The sequence below is a fragment of the Hippopotamus amphibius genome, chromosome 9 (assembly GCF_030028045.1).
Source record: "Hippopotamus amphibius kiboko isolate mHipAmp2 chromosome 9, mHipAmp2.hap2, whole genome shotgun sequence".
NCBI lineage: Eukaryota > Metazoa > Chordata > Mammalia > Artiodactyla > Hippopotamidae > Hippopotamus > Hippopotamus amphibius.
The window spans coordinates 101,642,870-101,661,433 of NC_080194.1; the positions used below are offsets into that span (position 1 = coordinate 101,642,870).

Below are 18,564 nucleotides of genomic sequence, written 5' to 3' on the forward strand. Positions count from 1 at the left end.
CACAAAAACATCTCTTCATATCCCTTCCCACTCACTATTTCTTTCATCCCTGCTCCTCAGAGATAACCATTATCCTGGCTTCTCTCACATTATCCTGGCATCTCACACTTGCTAAACTTTATGCCTCTTTGATACCACCTCTATCCATATCTCTCTACACAAAGCTATGCCAAAATAATCTTTTCTGGTCATCTATTCTTAAATGCCATTACCCCTTCCAAGTCCCTCAAAAAACCTCATGGCTTCCAAATTTCACATCATGTCTTCCAAAAACTGGTTTTGGAATATCTCAGACTATATTCCTACTTTGAGTTCTTTGCCTGCACCCAAGCCCAATCCTCCATTTCCCCTTAGGCGGACCTGTAGGAGGCTGTATCTTTCTCATATATATTATGTGTGGAAGATTGTGCTTCAGATAAGCTGTACCGTGCAAAAATGAAATTTGAAATCCTATTTTCTCAAAAAGTCTCTTTCCACTTCATTTAAACTGACTACCCCTGAATTTATGTGGCCTGGATATAATTTCCACTAATTTCCCCACAATAAGGATTCACATGTACTCCATACCCACTATTATTTACCAATGTCCCATTAATAGAATTTTATGATAGTTGATAGACATTTTTCTGGATTTTTCCCAGTATTTTTCATACTGTTAATTGTTAATGTTTTCTGTCCGAAACGGTGAATGATGTATGACACAGTGTACCGGTATTTTCTCAAGTGCCCTTTCTTCTTTTTCCAACTATTACACTTTCATTTGTCAAGATGTCCTCATATAATACCTCTTTTATAACAGTTTCTCACATCCCATAGGCAGGAAGAGGCACCTTTTGTTCCTATACTTTTATAGTTTTTAGCATGTTTTATTATAACTGTCTGTTCTGGGTCTGCCCCCCTTACTAGACTGATTTCACCAAGGGCAGAGACTGGGTCACTCATCTTTGTATTCCCAGTGCCAGTCATATGGTTGATCGTCAGTAAATGTGTAATAAATTTTAAACAGTACACAATAACATCAATTGTTGATCATGCAGAATGTACTTGGCCCCCTTTCACCTTCAAGAATATATCAGATAAAGTATGTTCACTAGAAATGGTAGAAGTTGAAAAGTCAACTGTTTTGAAAAAACTATGTTTGTAGCCTGTTTTTCTGTATATTAGTATGTATTAAATGTTCTTAAACATATGTTCTTTTTTCTTCATTGTGTCATCTGTTCTCTAAAAAGCTTGAAAAACAATTTGGCACTTGTTTAAAAAGGCATCAGTAATAAGGAATGTATGTGTAAGTTTTTTGATATTCAAAAAATGAAAGAGAGTTTATCAGACTTCCACTTGCTGGTATGTCAAAGATTAGTTACTTCCTTGGCAAAATAGATTTTACAGTAAAGATAACCACCTCAGAGGCTGTTACATACTCACCATATCTTTCTACCATCCTAATGTTTTGCAGATGGTCGGTCTGGTCAACCCGCATTTTGTACATCCTATCAAAATGGAGAGACATCAACTATTTTGAAGAATGGCTGCAACCATCATGAGCTTGGACAGGAAACCCAGGAACCTTTATCCCAGATAGATGCTAGTGTCCAGAAAAAGGTCTTTAAAACAGTTGTATCTACTGAACAGAAGTGTAACCTTGATATCACCTTTGAGTCTGTGCCTAATTTGAATGACTTTAACCAAAGAGTAAACTCCGATGCTGAATGTACTCAGCCTTGTGCTGAATTATACACCAATCAGATGTCCACTGAAGCTGAAATGGCTATGGAAGTTGAAAAGAATTCTTTGTCTTTGAGTGTGCAGAATGAATCTCAGTTACAGCCTGATCAGTCTGATATACCAGTAAGTTCATTTGTTTCCCTTGGTGGTGAAACTAACAATGAGAACTTAATTCTCCCTGGAAAACCTTCTCAACTTTTATCCCAAAATATCCCATTAACTGGAAAACCATCTAAAAAAGGTCAATTTTGTGAAAGTTCTGACGATACAAGAAGGCTTACAACTAATTTCCATGGTTCCAAGTCACCTAACTCTAGAGAAATTTACCAGAGTAAACTTGAAATTGATAATGTGCTACCAGTTGCATCACAGCAACTTTCAGATTGCCAAGATAATTCTTCACTTCAAAGTAAAATATTACCTGTGTCTATTGAAAGTTCAGGTTTGACTGTATCTGAACAAAAAGTAGAAATTCACCTTGGAGAGTCAGTACCTTCAATTAAACAGCCATCTAATGATTCATCATCTGCTGAGTTAAATCATGCAGAACATGAAACTCAGCCCTCAAAGTCTGAGAAAGTTGCTTTGGATTCACAAGGCCCTTCATCTTCTGTAAAAGAAGATGGAGATAATATTTTTCTCTCTTTAGGTGAAAATAACTGTGAGGAAGTTACATTGGTGCCTCCAGAAGGTAATCCTGTAGAAGATAGAGTTTCTCTTCCCTCAGAATCTGTGTGTTCTTCAATGAGAGATTCTCACCCTGAGTCCCAGAATACTGGTGATAAACCTGCTAGTGACAAGTCAGCAGAGATAGATGCATCAAATATAGTCTCTCTTAAAATAATCATCAGTGATGACCCATTCGTTTCCTCGGATACTGAACTTAACAGTGCTGTTTCTAGTATCAGTGGAGAAAACTTGCCAACTATAATTTTGTCTTCTCCTGCTAAATCACCTGCCAGAAACGCAGAATTAGTTAAATCCCTGTCTTCAGAAGAAACCACAGGTGCTATCTCATCTGCTGAAGGAATTGGGGATTCAGCCTCAATGGAACAAAGCCTTTTAGCACTCAAACCTGAAGACTCTACAGTAAACAACACTCAGAATGAAGACAGCATTGCTTTTTCAGCCAATGTTACACCATGTGTTTCCAAGGATGGAGGATATATACAGTTAATGCCAGCCACAAGCACAACTTTTGGCAATTCAAATAACATTCTGATAGCTACTTGTGTGACTGATCCAGCAGCCTTAGGAACAGCTGTCAGTCAGTCGAATGTTGTGGTGTTGCCCGGAAATTCTGCACCTGTGGCTGCTCAGCCTCCACCACCTCAGTTACAGACACCCCCAAGGACAAACAGTATGTTTGCTGTCAACCAAGCTGTGTCACCCAGCTTTTCACAAGGTAACTTTAAGAACATATTAAAGCTCATTTCTCTGTTATGGACTCTAACTTCTCTTGTGTGTGCAGTTATTGACTAGAAGGTAATAAATCATGGATAATAGTATAAGAAAAGATTCAGAAATTTCTGACTATGCCTTCTCTTTACTCTAGCGAATTAATTCAATCAAACTTTTTTTTCTAATCTACTAAGCTGTGTAATTCAGTGGTTTGATTTTTTACTGCTTTTTCTTTCCATAGTTATTTCTCAATCCATGGCTAAGCTACCAATACAAAAAAAAAAAGACGGGGAAAAAAGGCTAATTCATCAAATAGCCATATACCTACTAAAACCCAGTGTTGTGGGAGATATTTCTTAAATAGCTATTATAGTCTTAGTTTTCAAGGAATTTATTACCTATTTGGAAAGACTTTCAAGACACAACTTGAGGAGCTTCCCTGGTGGTGCAGTGATTAAGAATCCGCCTGCCAACGCAGGGGACACAGGTTTGATCCCTGGTCCAGGAAGATCCTACATGCCGTGGAGCAGCTAAGCCCATGCGCCACAACTACTGAGCCTGTGTTCTAGAGTATGCGAGCCACAGATACTGAGCCCGCGTGCTGCAACTACTGAAGCCCGCACGGCTAGAGCCTGTGCTCCGCAATGAAAAGGGGCCCCCACTCGCCACAACTGGATAAAGCCTGCACGCAGCAACAAAAAACCCAACACAGCCAATCAATCAATAATATTAAAAAAAGAAGAAGCTTGAGCTTCTCCCTCCATTACCCTTTGTGATTTCTCACCATCTTCCAGATCCATCTTTAGAATTCTCTGTTTCTAGGAGCACTTGTGGCATGGATTACATGCCGTTTTACACATGGCTAGTGACTGACATGCCTGTCGTAGTGATTGTTATTGATTATATGTTCCCTGAAGGTAGGGTTTATGACACATTTCGTCTACACTTCCTTGTATGTTGATTCCCAAGCTCCTTTCCCCTCTTTTTTTTACATCTAGACATACATTAAATCAGATTAACTATCAGCAATTAAGTATTAAGCCTGATGGATCTATTTCAAGTGCTGTTAAAGGAAGAGAAAGGAGGGGTCAGAGTTGGTAGAAAATGGGCTTGAGCTGAAACTTAGAGAAACAAGGTAGTATTCAGAGTAAAAGGAAGAGAATCTTGAGCAGCACAAGGATAGATAGGCATTTAAGAGACTAAGGTGAGTGTTCATGAAAATGAGGAGATCAACCTTACAGGTGCAGTTAATGAATTTACTAGGAAAAGATTCATTTACAGGACAGGGTTAAATTATGATAGCCGTAGAATATATTGTTGGCTTCTCCATGCAAGCATATCTTCCCCCTCAGTTTTGACTGGTAGCTCACTTATCTGGGCCCTTTATGACAAATACCATTGAGATATTATTATAGTTTGGGGTTGTAAGTCTTACACTGTCAGTATTCAGGTAGGACCCTAATTTTCTCGTGAAAGATTCAGACTTGAAACCTGCACTACCAGTTTTTTAGTCAATTTCACTATTCTTTCTAGAGGAATCAAGGTACAGCTATAATATGATCTCGTGGCTGGAGAGTCTTATGCTTACTCATGATGTTTACCTTGACTCAGTGCCCTAAGCATAATATTCAGGTTGACTTTTACTTAATTTGTTGGCCTTGCTGTTGTCCCTGAATTAATTTTCTAAAGGAGAATAGATTATATGAAAAGGGGATTATAATTGTATAGAATTTATTTCAAATTAATAATTACTTTGGTATCTTGTGTTTAGACGAGAAACATCCCATTTTATTGAGAATTGTTAGTTTTTTTTTTTTTAGGGTCTGCCATTATAATTGCTTCTCCAGTCCAACCTGTACTTCAAGGAATGGTGGGAATGATCCCTGTATCTGTGGTTGGACAGAATGGAAATACCTTTTCTGCTCCCCCTCGGCAGGTGAGATTCATGAACGGAAAATGACTTGGTGCCACTTTTCAAACAAAGTGTAGCTAATGGCAGCTTCTCTTCCAGGTCCTCCATATGCCTTTGGCAGCACCTGTGTGCAGTAGAAGTATCCCTCAATTCCCTGTCCCTCCAAAGTCTCTGAAGACGCAAGGACTAAGAAACAAGCCTTGTACAGGTACATTTTTAAGTTCATTCTTGTCAACTTTATGTACTCTTGTTTGCAGCAATACCACGGTATATATATTTTTTTAAATTCTAATAAGTTTCCTAACAGGTGGTTGTCCAAAAAAAAGACAAATGGAACAAAGTAGAATTTAGAAAGAGACCATGTATTTATAGGAACTTGTATATAGTAGAATTAACATCAGAGGGATAGGATGGTTTGTTTAATAAGTGAAATATATTGGCTATTGTATATATTACAGGGAAAAAATAGATCTCTTCCTCATACCATATGTAAAGGTATGAACTCCAAGATGATTAACACCTAAAAATGAAAAGTGAAACAAACAATAAAAGAAAATATAAGAGAATATCCTAATGACACTGCGGTAAAAGATTGCTTTTGAAAAATGAAAAAAGTTGAAAACGCTGACTACTCCAAAATTAAAGATTCTTAGTTCAGTAAAAGACAACATATACAAAGTAACCCGAGATTTTCATTCAGGACCTTGATGAATGTTGTGGCGAATTCTCAAACTTCTCTACCTCAGACTTTTCCATCTTTTTATCTTATCTATTTATTTGGCTGTGTTGGGTCTTTCTTGCTGCATGCAGGCTTTCTCTAGTTGCGGAGAGCGGGGTCTCTTCTTCCTTGGGCTGTGTGGACTTCTCAGTGCAGTGCATTGTCTTGTTGCAGAGCACAGGCTGTAGGTGCACAGGCTTCAGTTGTTGCGGCTTTCAGGCTTAGTTGCTCTGCTGCATGTGGGATCTTCCCAGACCCGAGTCCCCTGCATTGGCAGATGGATTCTTAACCACTGCGCCACCAGGGAAGTCCCAGACTTTTCCATCTTCATGGGTGACAAAATGCCCATGTTGTTAACCTGACAACATCCTAAGCCTCAGAATTGTTGACCCCTTTCTCTTCTAGGCCTTTAATCTTCACTTCAGCCAACCTCTCCCATAGCTTCACCTGTAATTTTTCATTACTTGTTATTAGACCTATATAATTTTTAAGTCAGTAACCTCTCAGAATACTCTCATTTCTGTATATCCATCGAATCTCTCTTCAAGCAGTGAGAGCTCCTGTTACTTGAATCCTTACCTTTACCTGAATTTTCACTTGCTTTCTGGATTCATTTCCTTCCCTATCCAGGCTAAACCCCACCACCCAGCGCATCAGCCACTTTTCCCAGTAGTGTTAAACACCTTCCTATTCACATTCTTCTACCATATCCCTGTGCTATCCTCTAGCCCTGAATCTGTCCAGCCAACCATTTCTCTGCCTTTACACCTGGGCTTCTTAGCATTGCTTTAGAAGTGATTCCATTCAGTAACACTTAATATTCTCTCACCCTCCCTGCTACTTAGCAATTATTTTAAATGTCTACCTATCTTCTTTCTCTCCCAGTCCTCCTGTATACTATTTTAGACTTCCACAGGTCTTCTCAGATCTATCCAGTCACCACTTTCCTCACTCTAGGCCAATAATTTTGATTTTTATCAGTAGTAAACTCCATTTTCTCACATCGCTCCCATTTAATATGTACCTGTTCATCTAAAATCATTCTTCCCTTTTCCCCTTCTTAGAGGAATGATTATCTCGTTCTTTCTAAGGTTAATGCAGTCTACCTTCTGTCCTCTGTGTCTTCAGCTTTTCTTTTTTGGTTTCTTCCCTCTGTGGCTATCCAACTATGGATACAAGGATCATTCCCATCATTCCTTTAGGTTTTTCACACCTGCCAGCCCTTTATGCACGACCCCTCTTCTCCCATTACTTCTTCATCCATATTATTGTCCTTGCTCATGTTTCCACTGAAACTGTTTAAAGTCACCAGTGGCCTCCTAATACTGCCATAAACATTGCATGTTTTCCATTCTCACCTTACTATCTAACAGTTGATACTATTGGTAGCTTCTAGAACTGCTACACTCCTCCCTTTCTAATTTTATGTAATTTAAAATCTACATACGCTACATATCTAAGTCTCACCTCTTCTTCCTCAAAAACCTCCTCTGCCTACCTTTTCCCTCTTGGTTAATATCACCGTTTATCCCTCATTTACTCCTCATATCCATGTGAATACCCATTACTGTCTCTAAGACCCTCATCATCTCCTACCTTGAATATTTATAGCAATCTAACTAGAATTCCTATTTCCAATTTTTTTCTTCTCTAGTTCATCTTCTACACTGCTGCCAGAATGACTTCCAAAGCACATCTATTCATGCATTGTCCCTATTTAAAACGCCTAAGGATTCTCTATAAAACCTTTTGCATAGTACATTAGGTCCTTCACGGTATCATCTTTGCTTTGCTTTCCAGCTTCATATCTTTCTGCCCTTCCACATAAACTCATAAGTCCATGGAAATTAAAATATGGCTATTAAAACTCCAAAGCATATGCGCTGGATGACATAGGCTTGCAAACATGAGAGTTAAATGGGCAGAATTTTTAAACAGGTGTAATATAGTGTTTTCTTTAACTTTTTGGATCTAAGTAATACCCTTAAGTGCTACATTAAGCATAGTAATTTGTAGGTCCAAAGACCAGATTCATATTTGTCTGAAGTTGATGCAAGTCATTTGCTCCATATTTATATTTCCTCAGTTACATGGATGACGGATCATCTTATGTATATTACAAATCTGCTTTTTTAGACTCAGTATGTGAAAGTATTTAATCTGTACATTAGCTACAGCTTAAATTTTTCTCATGATGTCTGATACTGTAGTCCGTTCTATTTTCTTTCAGAGAAATATACTTTCAAGAATGGTTTTCTTTTCTAATTAACTTATTTATAATTCCAGGAAAACAGGTAAATAATTTGGTGGATTTGTCAAGTCACTTAGTTGGATGTCATACACAACGGTGAGCATAAAAGTAGTTTCTATCAGAGAGTATTTGAATGCTCAAGTTAAAAACATAAAGAATTTCTTTATGTTGCTAAAAAAAAAATTTTTTTTTTGTAGAACTGAAGTTTCTGACAAGAATATGGCCACAGATCTTGGGAAAAAATTGGAAGAAATCACAGTTCCCTTCTCAGTAGAAAGTGTAGTTCCAACTAGCAAACCATTAGAAAGCCACAGACGTGTGCTCTGTTTTGATAGCACTCCTCCTGTAGCAAATACACAGGGGACAAATCATAAGATGATGTCCCAAAACAAAGAAAGGGATGACATTTCATTTTCTAATCTTGACTCACCCATTGTGTCCTCCACCTTAAAACCCCCTTCTAATAACACTCTCAAAAGAGAAAGAGAGAAACCTCCTGTACCTAAGATTTTATCTAAATCAGAAACTGCCGTTAGCCGACATACCACTTTAAAAGAAACTCAGTCAGAAAAGAAAATTTCACCAACAGAAACTATACTTGAATCTTTCCATAAAGCAACAGCTAATAAGGAAAATGAACTATGCAGTGATGTGGAAAGGCAGAAAAATCCAGAAACTTCAAAACTGTCTAACGGGCAGCAAAATGGGGGTGTATGGACTGAGAAAACTATTGCTTCACTGCAAGAGCTAAGCAGAAAACAAGGCACATCCTCAAACAGTAAAAATGTCATTTCAGTAGGTGCACCTGTAAAGGATTTAAAACAAGAACAAACCAAGTCTGCAAGTTCTTTGATGAACCCACTCACCAAACACACCACTTCAGAAATGTTACAAGATGTCCAGTGGCATAGCCCAGTAAATAGACTAGCTGAGAACACCGATTTATCTGTACCCCGGACCTCTGGCTCAGGAGCAGGGGAAAAGCATAAAGAAGAAGCTACAGATGGTATCAAGGTCCCTTCCAGCAGGCGTTTTGGTGAAGACAGTAGCACACCCAAAGTCATGGTCCCTCCTGTCACCCCAGACTTGCCCGCCTGCAGCCCTGCCAGTGAGACAGGGAGTGAAAACAGTGTAAGCATGGCTGCCCATACATTAATGATCCTCTCCCGAGCTGCCATCGCTAGGACCACTTCAGCTACACCTCTGAAAGACAACACACAGCAGTTTAGAGCATCTTCAAGGAGCACCACAAAGAAGCGGAAAGTTGAGGAATTAGATGAACGTGAGCGACACTCCCGTACTTCTAATAAAAGTCTTGCAAATTCATCGATACCAATGAAAAAGAAGAAAATTAAGGTAAGTTTGAAAATCTTAATTTCAAAACCACACCTTGCCCTTCCTTCAGTGCTCAGATTAAAGATCTCATCATTTTTTGCCATAGCTGCCTAACTGAACGTTTTGGTCATGGTAGCTTTGAGCTTTGATTGACGACATACATTCTCTAGCAGTATCTCTCAGCCAGTGTGTACTCACAAGTTATCTAGGTGAAACATAGCACTTTCAGAACAGTTGCTAAGGCATTTATTTATAAACATCTTCCTTGGGAAAAGGAGGTTTTTGTTTCTGTCGTGGTAGGACCCAAGGTTTGGTGGGGAGAATGACATGGCACATGAAAACCTGGGAAGCTCTGTTGTGTAGGAATTACCAAGTGGAGACTGCTTTGCAACTCCTCCATCTTAGGTTTTTCCACGTGCCATCTCTTCCGTAGGTTCTTATACAAGTTTATATGTTGGAGCAGTGTAAAAATTAAATTTACCTATTCTTTCTTTAACCGTGGTTGTCTGTAGGAAAGTAATATAGGATAGTCATTGATAAAGCCACTTTTCCTAGCCACTTTTCCTAAATCTGTTTAGCCTGTTTAGTGAGTGGATTAAATAGAAAGGTTTAAATGTCTTAGAGGAAGTGTGGTGTCAGGGAGAGAATCTTGGCTCTGATGCCTTCCAAGTCTGGGTTGAATCCTGCACCTCCTGCTTACTGGTTCTTGAGAATTAAGCCCATAACATCTCTGAGTCCGAGCTGGATCATTTGACACGAGGTTACCACACTTCTTACCCAATGGCTGTGAGGACTAAATGTAGTGTTTGTAAAGTGCCTAGAGTATTTAAATGTTTAGAACTTGGAAAGTACCTGTTACTCTTAAAATCTTAGTAAAGCTTTCTAAGGTTTATCGTTTAGCAATAATGACCGCCTTATAAAAAGCATGTTCTATCTTGTCTTATTCAACATTCCTACACTCTGAATTCATATAATGTCTTGTGTTCTAAAATAATGTTGAAGTACCATTGAAGTATATTTTATTAACTTTGAATTTACAAAAATTGTCTCTACTTCTCTGTATAACTAAAATGGTAATGAACTAAACTGTTTTGGTAAAAATTTTAGTAGTATATGAAAGTACCCAATATGAGGGTCTGCATGACTTAGTAAGGAAGCTAGCTTTTTGACCATGTTTGAGTTCAATATGTTAACTTAGGTTTATTTTTTTCTTTCTTTCTTTCTTTTTTTTTTTTCTTGACAGAAAAAGAAGCTACCCAGTTCATTTCCAGCTGGAATGGATGTGGACAAATTTTTGTTATCATTGCATTATGATGAGTAAATATTCTGAACATATAAGAACAGTAGCTATTTAAAACTACTATTCCTTAAACTGTGAGTGTAGGGGATGAGATACTGACAGAAACTGAAAGCATGACCTGCACTTTCTTTAATTGTACTGAAATTTCACTTTATTTCTAAATCATGCTGTTTCTAAAGCAGCTTCCTAGTTTGTAAATAGATTTACCTGGTATATTTTTATTGTGGAAAAAAATTTGCAGAAATGTGAATAAAGCCAATCTGCAGAACTGTATAGCTTTGACAATTGCATATTGTAAATATTGTGTAAATCTTGTTGAAATAGAAGTTAAATCAACCTAATGTTCTTACATTGTATTTTTTGGCTTCTTATGATCTCTATTTCTGAGGCTTATTCATCTGGAATAGTTTCTCACTTTGAGTGGGAAAATTATACTTTTCCTTATAAATTGCCTTCAGTAATTGTCACAAGACATCTGAAGACATAGCCACTAATTAGTACGAGAGTGATAATGAACTCAAATGGTAATAAAGTAACCAGAAATTAACAATTTGGGGTTTTTTTCTGGAGTGAATACCTTGCCATACCTTCTTATAATTGCAGTAAAGATTATATTCCTAAAATTTTACACTTGAACTGCTTCTTCTGGTTGTTCTGGTCTCTTTGTTTTAAAGAGAGAATTTTGTAAATCATTTGAGTGTTCTGATCTTTTGTTCATAACTTTTAAGATCTTTTATAGAACTTTGAGGGTTTAGACTATTAAGCCATAAAAAGTTTGGTTATGTAGTAGTTGAGATTTCTTGGTATGTATATACTTTTCCCCTAAATACTGGGGATTTAAAGAATTGCACTATTTCATAGAACTTTTTACATAGTAGTGACCAATGCATATTTAATTTAAATCTTGTGTTCTATGTTGAAGCGTGTATGAGGGATTATCTTCTGTTGTCCTTTTAGAAAGCCATGTCCATCATAAGATGTAAAAAGAGAAATCATAGTTTTCTCTTTTTAGTTTCTCCTAAAATGGGCTGTGTTACACTTCGATATAGTACGTTGTCTCTGTACCCCTTAAAGTATTATAGAGTTACTCTCAAAAAGTCCTTAAGGAGAATGAAAGAGGTGCCTTCTCTGTATTAGACTCACACACATCAGTCAAGTTGAAGAATTTGTTTAAACCTTTAAATGAGTACAGAAATTATAATTCGTACTTGACCAGTTGTGCCTAGATATTAAAGTATATTCTCTCAAGTGCTTTCTGTTTTGTTAAATATCAGTATATTAAGGGTTTTTTCTACAGGTGTATGTATTTATGAGTCATTTTCCTCAACCTTTTTTTTTTTTTTTTGTACTGGGCATTTGAAAAACTAAATCCATCCTACTCTAACATAACGTTTCTCAATGTGGAAATCACGTCTTACTAGCTGAAACTTACTGCAGAAATTTGTGTTGTAATAAATTTCTATGATGTGGCAGTGGTCTATTCCTAAGGAACCAGGAATTAATACAGTTAATGTTTAACTCAGCTTGATACAGTACTACAGTTAGGTTTAAGTAAATATTCTCATTAACTTCAAAAGTTTGAATTCCTTCATATTGGCAACAATTCTCATTTAGATACTTTGAATAAATTCCTTTGCAAGTCAATTCTTGTTTTTGGAAGTTTACATAATGCTGAAAATTACAGATTTTCTTCTCGTTCAGTTAATTTGTATGTGCTAAGAATTCATATACAAATAAAATAAGCTCACTTTCTTCGGGATTCTTAGTTCACTAACCAGGAGCCACTAGGTATAGTCCAATGACAACTTGTATTTGGAGCTTTCATTTATCTTCAAGAACACAACCATAATCCCCATTTTATCTTAAAAAGTCTAAATTTGCTAGACTTTAAAATTAAAAAATTATACCCGGTAATCTATTTTAACAGTCAGACGCCCAGTTGACTGCATTTCAGGATTAAAGTATACCACAGACAACTTGTGGCTACTTTTTTAACTACACGTAAGGATCCACTGTTTATTTTGGACATTACTTAGTGTACTCATTGTATGCCAAATATGAGAAGTCTTGTAATTAAAATATTTGATTACTTTAGTCCTGGGTATTGTTAGAACCCTTTAGTAAGTATGTTGAAATTGTACATGAGTAAAATGCATCCATCAGCATTCACCCAAAGGCTAGATGTCTTGACTATTAGGAAGACTAAGATTAAGCTTTGATAAGGAGTAATTTCAAAAGCATGTTGCTATATATTCAGCGTTCATCATTTTTCAAGCCACCATCTTTCAGCCACAGGCTTAACTTCTTGAAATTATGTATCAAATTTTGCCTTTAGTATTATGCTTTCTCTTTTAATAGACTTACCTCTTTATAAATATTGGTTAACATTCTCACATACTTTACTAGTCTTTTTTTCCCAAATCATTTTTTCTACAGAATTGAACTTAAACTGTAAATATAATTTCCTAATGCTTTTTTTAATTCAAATAATATCAAGCATTATCCAGTTTTTAGCTATTATTTTAAAAAAACTAGCAGTGAAGATGTTTGTAAATAAATATTTATGTTATCAATTATTTCCTTAGGAGACACTTCAGAAAGTGGAATTACCAAGTCAAAATTTAGTGTACATTTTTTTAAAGGATCTCAATACATTTTGCCAAATTCCTCCAAGAAATTACTTCAATTTATATGCCTGCCAGAAAATTGTCATTTCTCCCACCGCATATGCATATCCCTTACCAGAGATACATTCAGCTGTACCATTACTGGTTTCTATTGCCTTATTACTTGACTTGTTAAAATTAGGATAAACTCCTAACCCATATACAGTTTGTTTTGATACCTGGTATGAACAAAGAATCAGTACATTTGTTCCCTAAATATTAACCACTTGACTCATAAAACTGCTTAAAATAAGCTTTCTCTCCTCAGACACATTTATGTATAATGCCTCTCTTATCCTCTGCTGATTCCCAGTCTTTTTTATTCACAATTTTAAAATCCAAAATGTTCTGACAACCAATTTTTTTGCCTCAAGTTGAGCATCAAAACTCATTTCAAGGCAAAATCTGACCTGATTTGACATGAGGCTGCATGAGTCTTTATCTCATTTGGTATGAATATTCATATTTTGCTGGAAAAATGGCAATGTGCTTAATAAGTGTGCTGTTTCAGATTCAACTAGGGGTATATGATATATACATTGTGTTACTTTTTAAAAATCCTAAATATTCTGAACTATGAAACCCAGCTAACCATAGAGGTATAAAGTCAAAGGTTTTGGACCTGTGTTAAATTTATACACATATACATATACTATATACTACAGTGTATAGATTATTTTGTGCCACTGATTAAAGCATTATGGCTTTATGTCCATTATAACTTTCCTGATTTTTTCAAGTATTTGTCTCTTTTATGCTTCCAGATTAACTTCCAGAATAACTTAGAATCACTTGTATTTTTTCCAAGTTAAAATTCTGTTGGGGCTTCCTAGGTGGTGCAGTGGTTGAGAATCCGCCTGCCAATGCAGGGGACACAGGTACGATCCCTGCTCCAGGAAGATCCCACATGCCACGGAGCAACTAAGCCCGTGCGCCACAACTATTGAGCCTGAGCTTTAGAGCCCATGAGCCACAAATATTGAGCCCATGTGCTGCAACTGCTGAAGCCCACGCACCTAGAGCCCATGCTCCACAACAAGAGAAGCCACGGCAATGAGGAACCTGCATACCACAATGAAGTGTAGCCCCCGCTCACTGCAACTAAAAAAGCCCGCACACAGCAAAAAGACCCAACACAGCCAATAAAATAAATAAATAAATAGATAAATAAATAAATCTATTGGAATATCTATTTGAAGTGCTTTAACCCTATGAGTTAACTGATACTGAAAGAAGCCAGTGGTAATATGGTACATATCCATAATTTTCTAGTTATCCCTATCCTCATAAATTTCTTGTTAAACCGGATATTTTGTTGTTTGTTGGTATTTTTAGGGAAGTCTGCATTCTGATGTTTTAACTGACTATTGCTTTTTAATGTAAAATTTTTATGGAAGCATAAAATAGAAAAAGTACAGACACTATGATTATACAGTTCTGTGAATTTTCTAAAAGTACACAAATCCACTTAACCACCCAGATCAAGACTAGAATATTGATACCCTAGAATCCCCTCATACTACCTTCTAGTAACTAACTGCTAACCTGTGGTAATTATTCTGACCTCTAGAACCATAGTTTCAGCTTTTTTTAACTTTGTATAAATAGATTTATGCAGTATATAGTCTTAATTTTTTTGCACAAAATTGTGAGATCCATTCATGTTGTATGTAATTCGCTTGTCATCCTCAGTGTTGTGTGTTTTTTTTCATTGTATTTGTCCACATTGTATTGTACCACAGTTAATCTATTTTACAGTTGAACATTTAGATTATTTCCAGTTTGGGGCTATTATGAATAGAACTGCTGTGAATATTCTTGAACATGTTTTTTGGTGAATATATTACACTTTTCACTTAGACAGATATTTAAGAGTGGAGCGGCTGGGTCATAGGGTGGCATATACACAACCTTATTCAGATTTTTCAGTTTTCCAGAGTGGCTGTACCAAATCATATGACTGTCAACAGTGTAAGGAGAGTTCCAGTTTGCTACGTCGTTGTCAGTACTCGGTATTTTCATTTTAGCCTTCTTGGTAGTGTATATTGGTATCACATTGTGGTTTTGATTTGCTTTTTCCTGATAAAGTTGAACAGCTTTTCAAATGCTTTTTGGCCATTTAGATTATCTCCTTTGGTGTATTATCTGTTTATCTCTTTGCCCATTTTTATATTGGGTTGTCTGCCTTTTTCTTACTGGTATGTTGGTGTTCTTTCTGTATTCTAGATAAAAGCTCTTTTTTCAAGTGGATATCTAATGTCTGAGTATTTTACCATTTTTTCTTCTAGAAGTTTTATTGTTCAGCCTTTTGTATTTTGATCAATTATCCATCTGTATTGGATTTTCCATCTGAATATCCAATTAACTCAGCACCATTTATTGAGAAAGACTGTCCTTTCCCGAAAACATTACCCTGTTGCCACTGTCATAAGCTGGTAAACTGAAGATGTGTGGGTTTGCTTCTGGACTCCCGATCTGTTCCATTGGTTTGTTTTTCTAAAGATGTGCCAGTAATACAACATCTTAAGTACTATAGGAAATCTCTTTTATGTTTTATTTTCTATTTGGGCTCCTTACTGAATGGACTTTATTAGAGTTAATGACTTTCCTGATGCTTATTTTTTATTTACTAAAGATATATCATCTTGAAATAATCACTTTCCAATTTCTTCTTCCTAGTAATGATAGTATAACCAATAATGATCAAGGTAGCCTTTCTTGTCTTATTTTTTATTTTAACAGGAATGTTAAGTATAATTTTGGTTTTGTTGGTAGTGTTTTAAGAATTTATACCAAGGGAGTTACCTAGTGGCCTAGTGGTTAGGATTCCAGACTTTCACTGCTGTGGCCCAGGTTCATTCCCTGGTCAGAGAACTGAGATCCTGCAAGGTGACACGGCCAAAAAGAAAAAAGAAAAAGGTAGGTCCAATAAACTAAAATTAAATAAATAATAAATTAAAAAAAATTTTTTTAAACGCTTTATTGCTAAAAAAAAAAAAAAAAATGCTAACCATCATCTGACCCTTCAGCAGGTTGTAATCTTTGTGGTTGGTGGCTGCTGACTGATCAGGATGATGGTTGCTGAAGGTTGGAGTGGCTGTGCAATTTCTAAGGCAACAATGAAGTTTGCTGCATCAATTGACTCTTCCTTTCATTAGCAGTTTCTCTGTAGCTGTTTTATAGCATTTTACCAACAGTAGAACTTCTTTCAAAATTGGAGTCAATCCTCTCAAACCCTGCCACTCCTTTATCAACTAAATTTATGTCATATTCTAAATCTTTAGTGGTGTTTCAACAGTCTTTACAGCATCTTCACCAGGAGTAGATTCCATCTCAAGAAACTACTGTCTTTGTTCATCCATAAGAAGCAAAGCCTCACTCATTCAAGCTTTATCATGAGATTGCAGCAATTCAGTCCCATCCTCAGGCCCCACTTCTAGTTCTCTTGCTGTTTCCACCACAGCTGCAGTTACTTCCTCCACTGACATCTTGAACCGTTCAAGTTATCCATGAGGGTTGGAATCAACTTCCAAACTCCTGTTAATGTTGATTTTTGACCTAAAGGCATGTATCATGAATGCTCTTAATGACATCTAGAATGGTGAATGCTTTTCAGGTTTTCGACTGACTTTACCCAGATTTGCCAGAGGAATCACTGTGGCAGCTATAGCTTTACAAAATGTATTTCATAAATAAGAAGACTTAAAAGTTTAAATTATGCCTTAATCCACAGGCTGCAGAATGGGTGCTGTGTTAAGCTCACCGTACATTTCAGTGAGAGCTTTTGAATGACCAGTTGTATTGTCAATGAGCAGTAATATCTTGAAAGGAATTTTGTTTTCCTGAGGAGCAGTTCTCAATACTGGGCTTAAAGTATTTGGTTACTCATGTTGTAAACAGATGTGCTGTCATCCAGACTTTGTTGTTCCATTTATAAAGCACAGGCAGAATAGATTTAGCATAGTTCTTAAGGGCCTTAGGATTTTCAGAATGGCAAATGAGCACTGACTTCAAGTTAAAGTCACCAGCTGCACTGGCCTCTAACAAGAGTGTCAGCCTGTCCTTTGAAGCTTTGAATCAGACATTGACTTCTCCTCTCTAGCTATGAAAGTCCTAGATAGAGTTTGAGAAATCCAGAGCAAGGCTCTGGATTGGGATTTGGCTTAAGGGAATGTTGTGGCTGGTTTGATCTTCTGTCCAGACCACTAAAACTTTCTGCTTTCAGTAAAGCCTCTACATACGAACCTTCAAGTTGCGAACTTTCAAAGATGTGAATGTGCATTCGCATGTCCAGTCATGTAAGTTAGTTCACATATCTGGCATACATTGTCACGTGCATGCATCCTCTACAAGCGGTTGTGCTTTTGTACAGACCTCCTATTGCTGATGATTTTTCAGCTCTACCATCTCCTACCTCCTCTCCCTCCTCCAGTCAGTAACTCTTGCCTGTTCACTGGATCCCAGCCCCTGTATGCCTGCTGTTGTACTGTACTGCTGTACTCTTCAAGGTACTGTACTGTAAGGTTAAAAATGTTTTTTGTGTTTGTTTTTTATGTATTATTTGTGTAGGAGGTATTATAAATCTATTACAGTACAGTACTATATAGCCAGTTGTGTTAGTTGCATACCTAGGCTAACTTTGTTGGATTTAACAAGAAAATTGGACTTATGAATGCGGTCTCGGAACAGAACTCGTTTGTATGTAGGAGACTTACCATATTAGCAATAGGGTTGTTTCACTCTCTTAACATCCCTGTGTCCACTTAAGTAGCACTTGGTAACTGGCACAAAAGGCTTAGCTTTCAGACTATCTCGGCTCTCTACACGCCTTCCTCACTAAGCTTAATCATCTCTAGCTTTTGATTTAAAGTGAAAGACATGCGACTTCCTTTCACTGTAACACTTAGAGGTCATGTAGGATTATTAATTGGCCTACTTTCAGCATTGTGTCTCAGGGAATAAGGAGGCCTATTCCCTCCCCTCAGGGAGAAGGAGAGAGACGGGGGGAGTTGCCCATTGGTGGCGCAGTCAGAAGACACAGTATTTATCAAGTTCACCATCTTGATATGAGTGCAGGACTTAGTGCCCCCAATTACAATAGTAATATCAGAGATCACTGATCACAGATCACCATGACAAATATAACAATAATGAAAATTTGAAATGTGAGAATTACAACATTTGACAAAATGTGACATAGAGACACAAAGTGAACAAGTACTGTTGGGAAAATGGTGCTGATAGAATTGCTTGATGCAG

At 36.9% G+C, this 18,564-nt stretch overlaps 1 protein-coding gene across 5 annotated transcripts in view; it reads left to right on the forward strand.

Annotated features, from left to right (window-relative positions):
• LOC130861243 (protein NPAT) overlaps positions 1–12,562 on the forward strand; it is a 64,398-nt gene extending 51,836 nt beyond the window's left edge. For 3 of the 5 annotated variants that reach the window (XM_057749903.1, XM_057749905.1, XM_057749904.1), the window contains 6 exons: positions 1,454–3,127; positions 4,944–5,059; positions 5,135–5,243; positions 8,040–8,100; positions 8,202–9,360; positions 10,583–12,561. In XM_057749903.1, coding sequence (XP_057605886.1) covers positions 1,454–3,127; positions 4,944–5,059; positions 5,135–5,243; positions 8,040–8,100; positions 8,202–9,360; positions 10,583–10,660 — 3,197 coding nt within the window. In that variant the 3' untranslated portion in view covers positions 10,661–12,561. Of the gene's footprint in view, positions 1–1,453; positions 3,128–4,943; positions 5,060–5,134; positions 5,244–8,039; positions 8,101–8,201; positions 9,361–10,582 lie in introns of all 5 variants that reach the window. The other 2 variants (XM_057749906.1, XM_057749907.1) reach the window with 1 other exon arrangement.
• Positions 12,563–18,564: the final 6,002 nt, after the last annotated feature.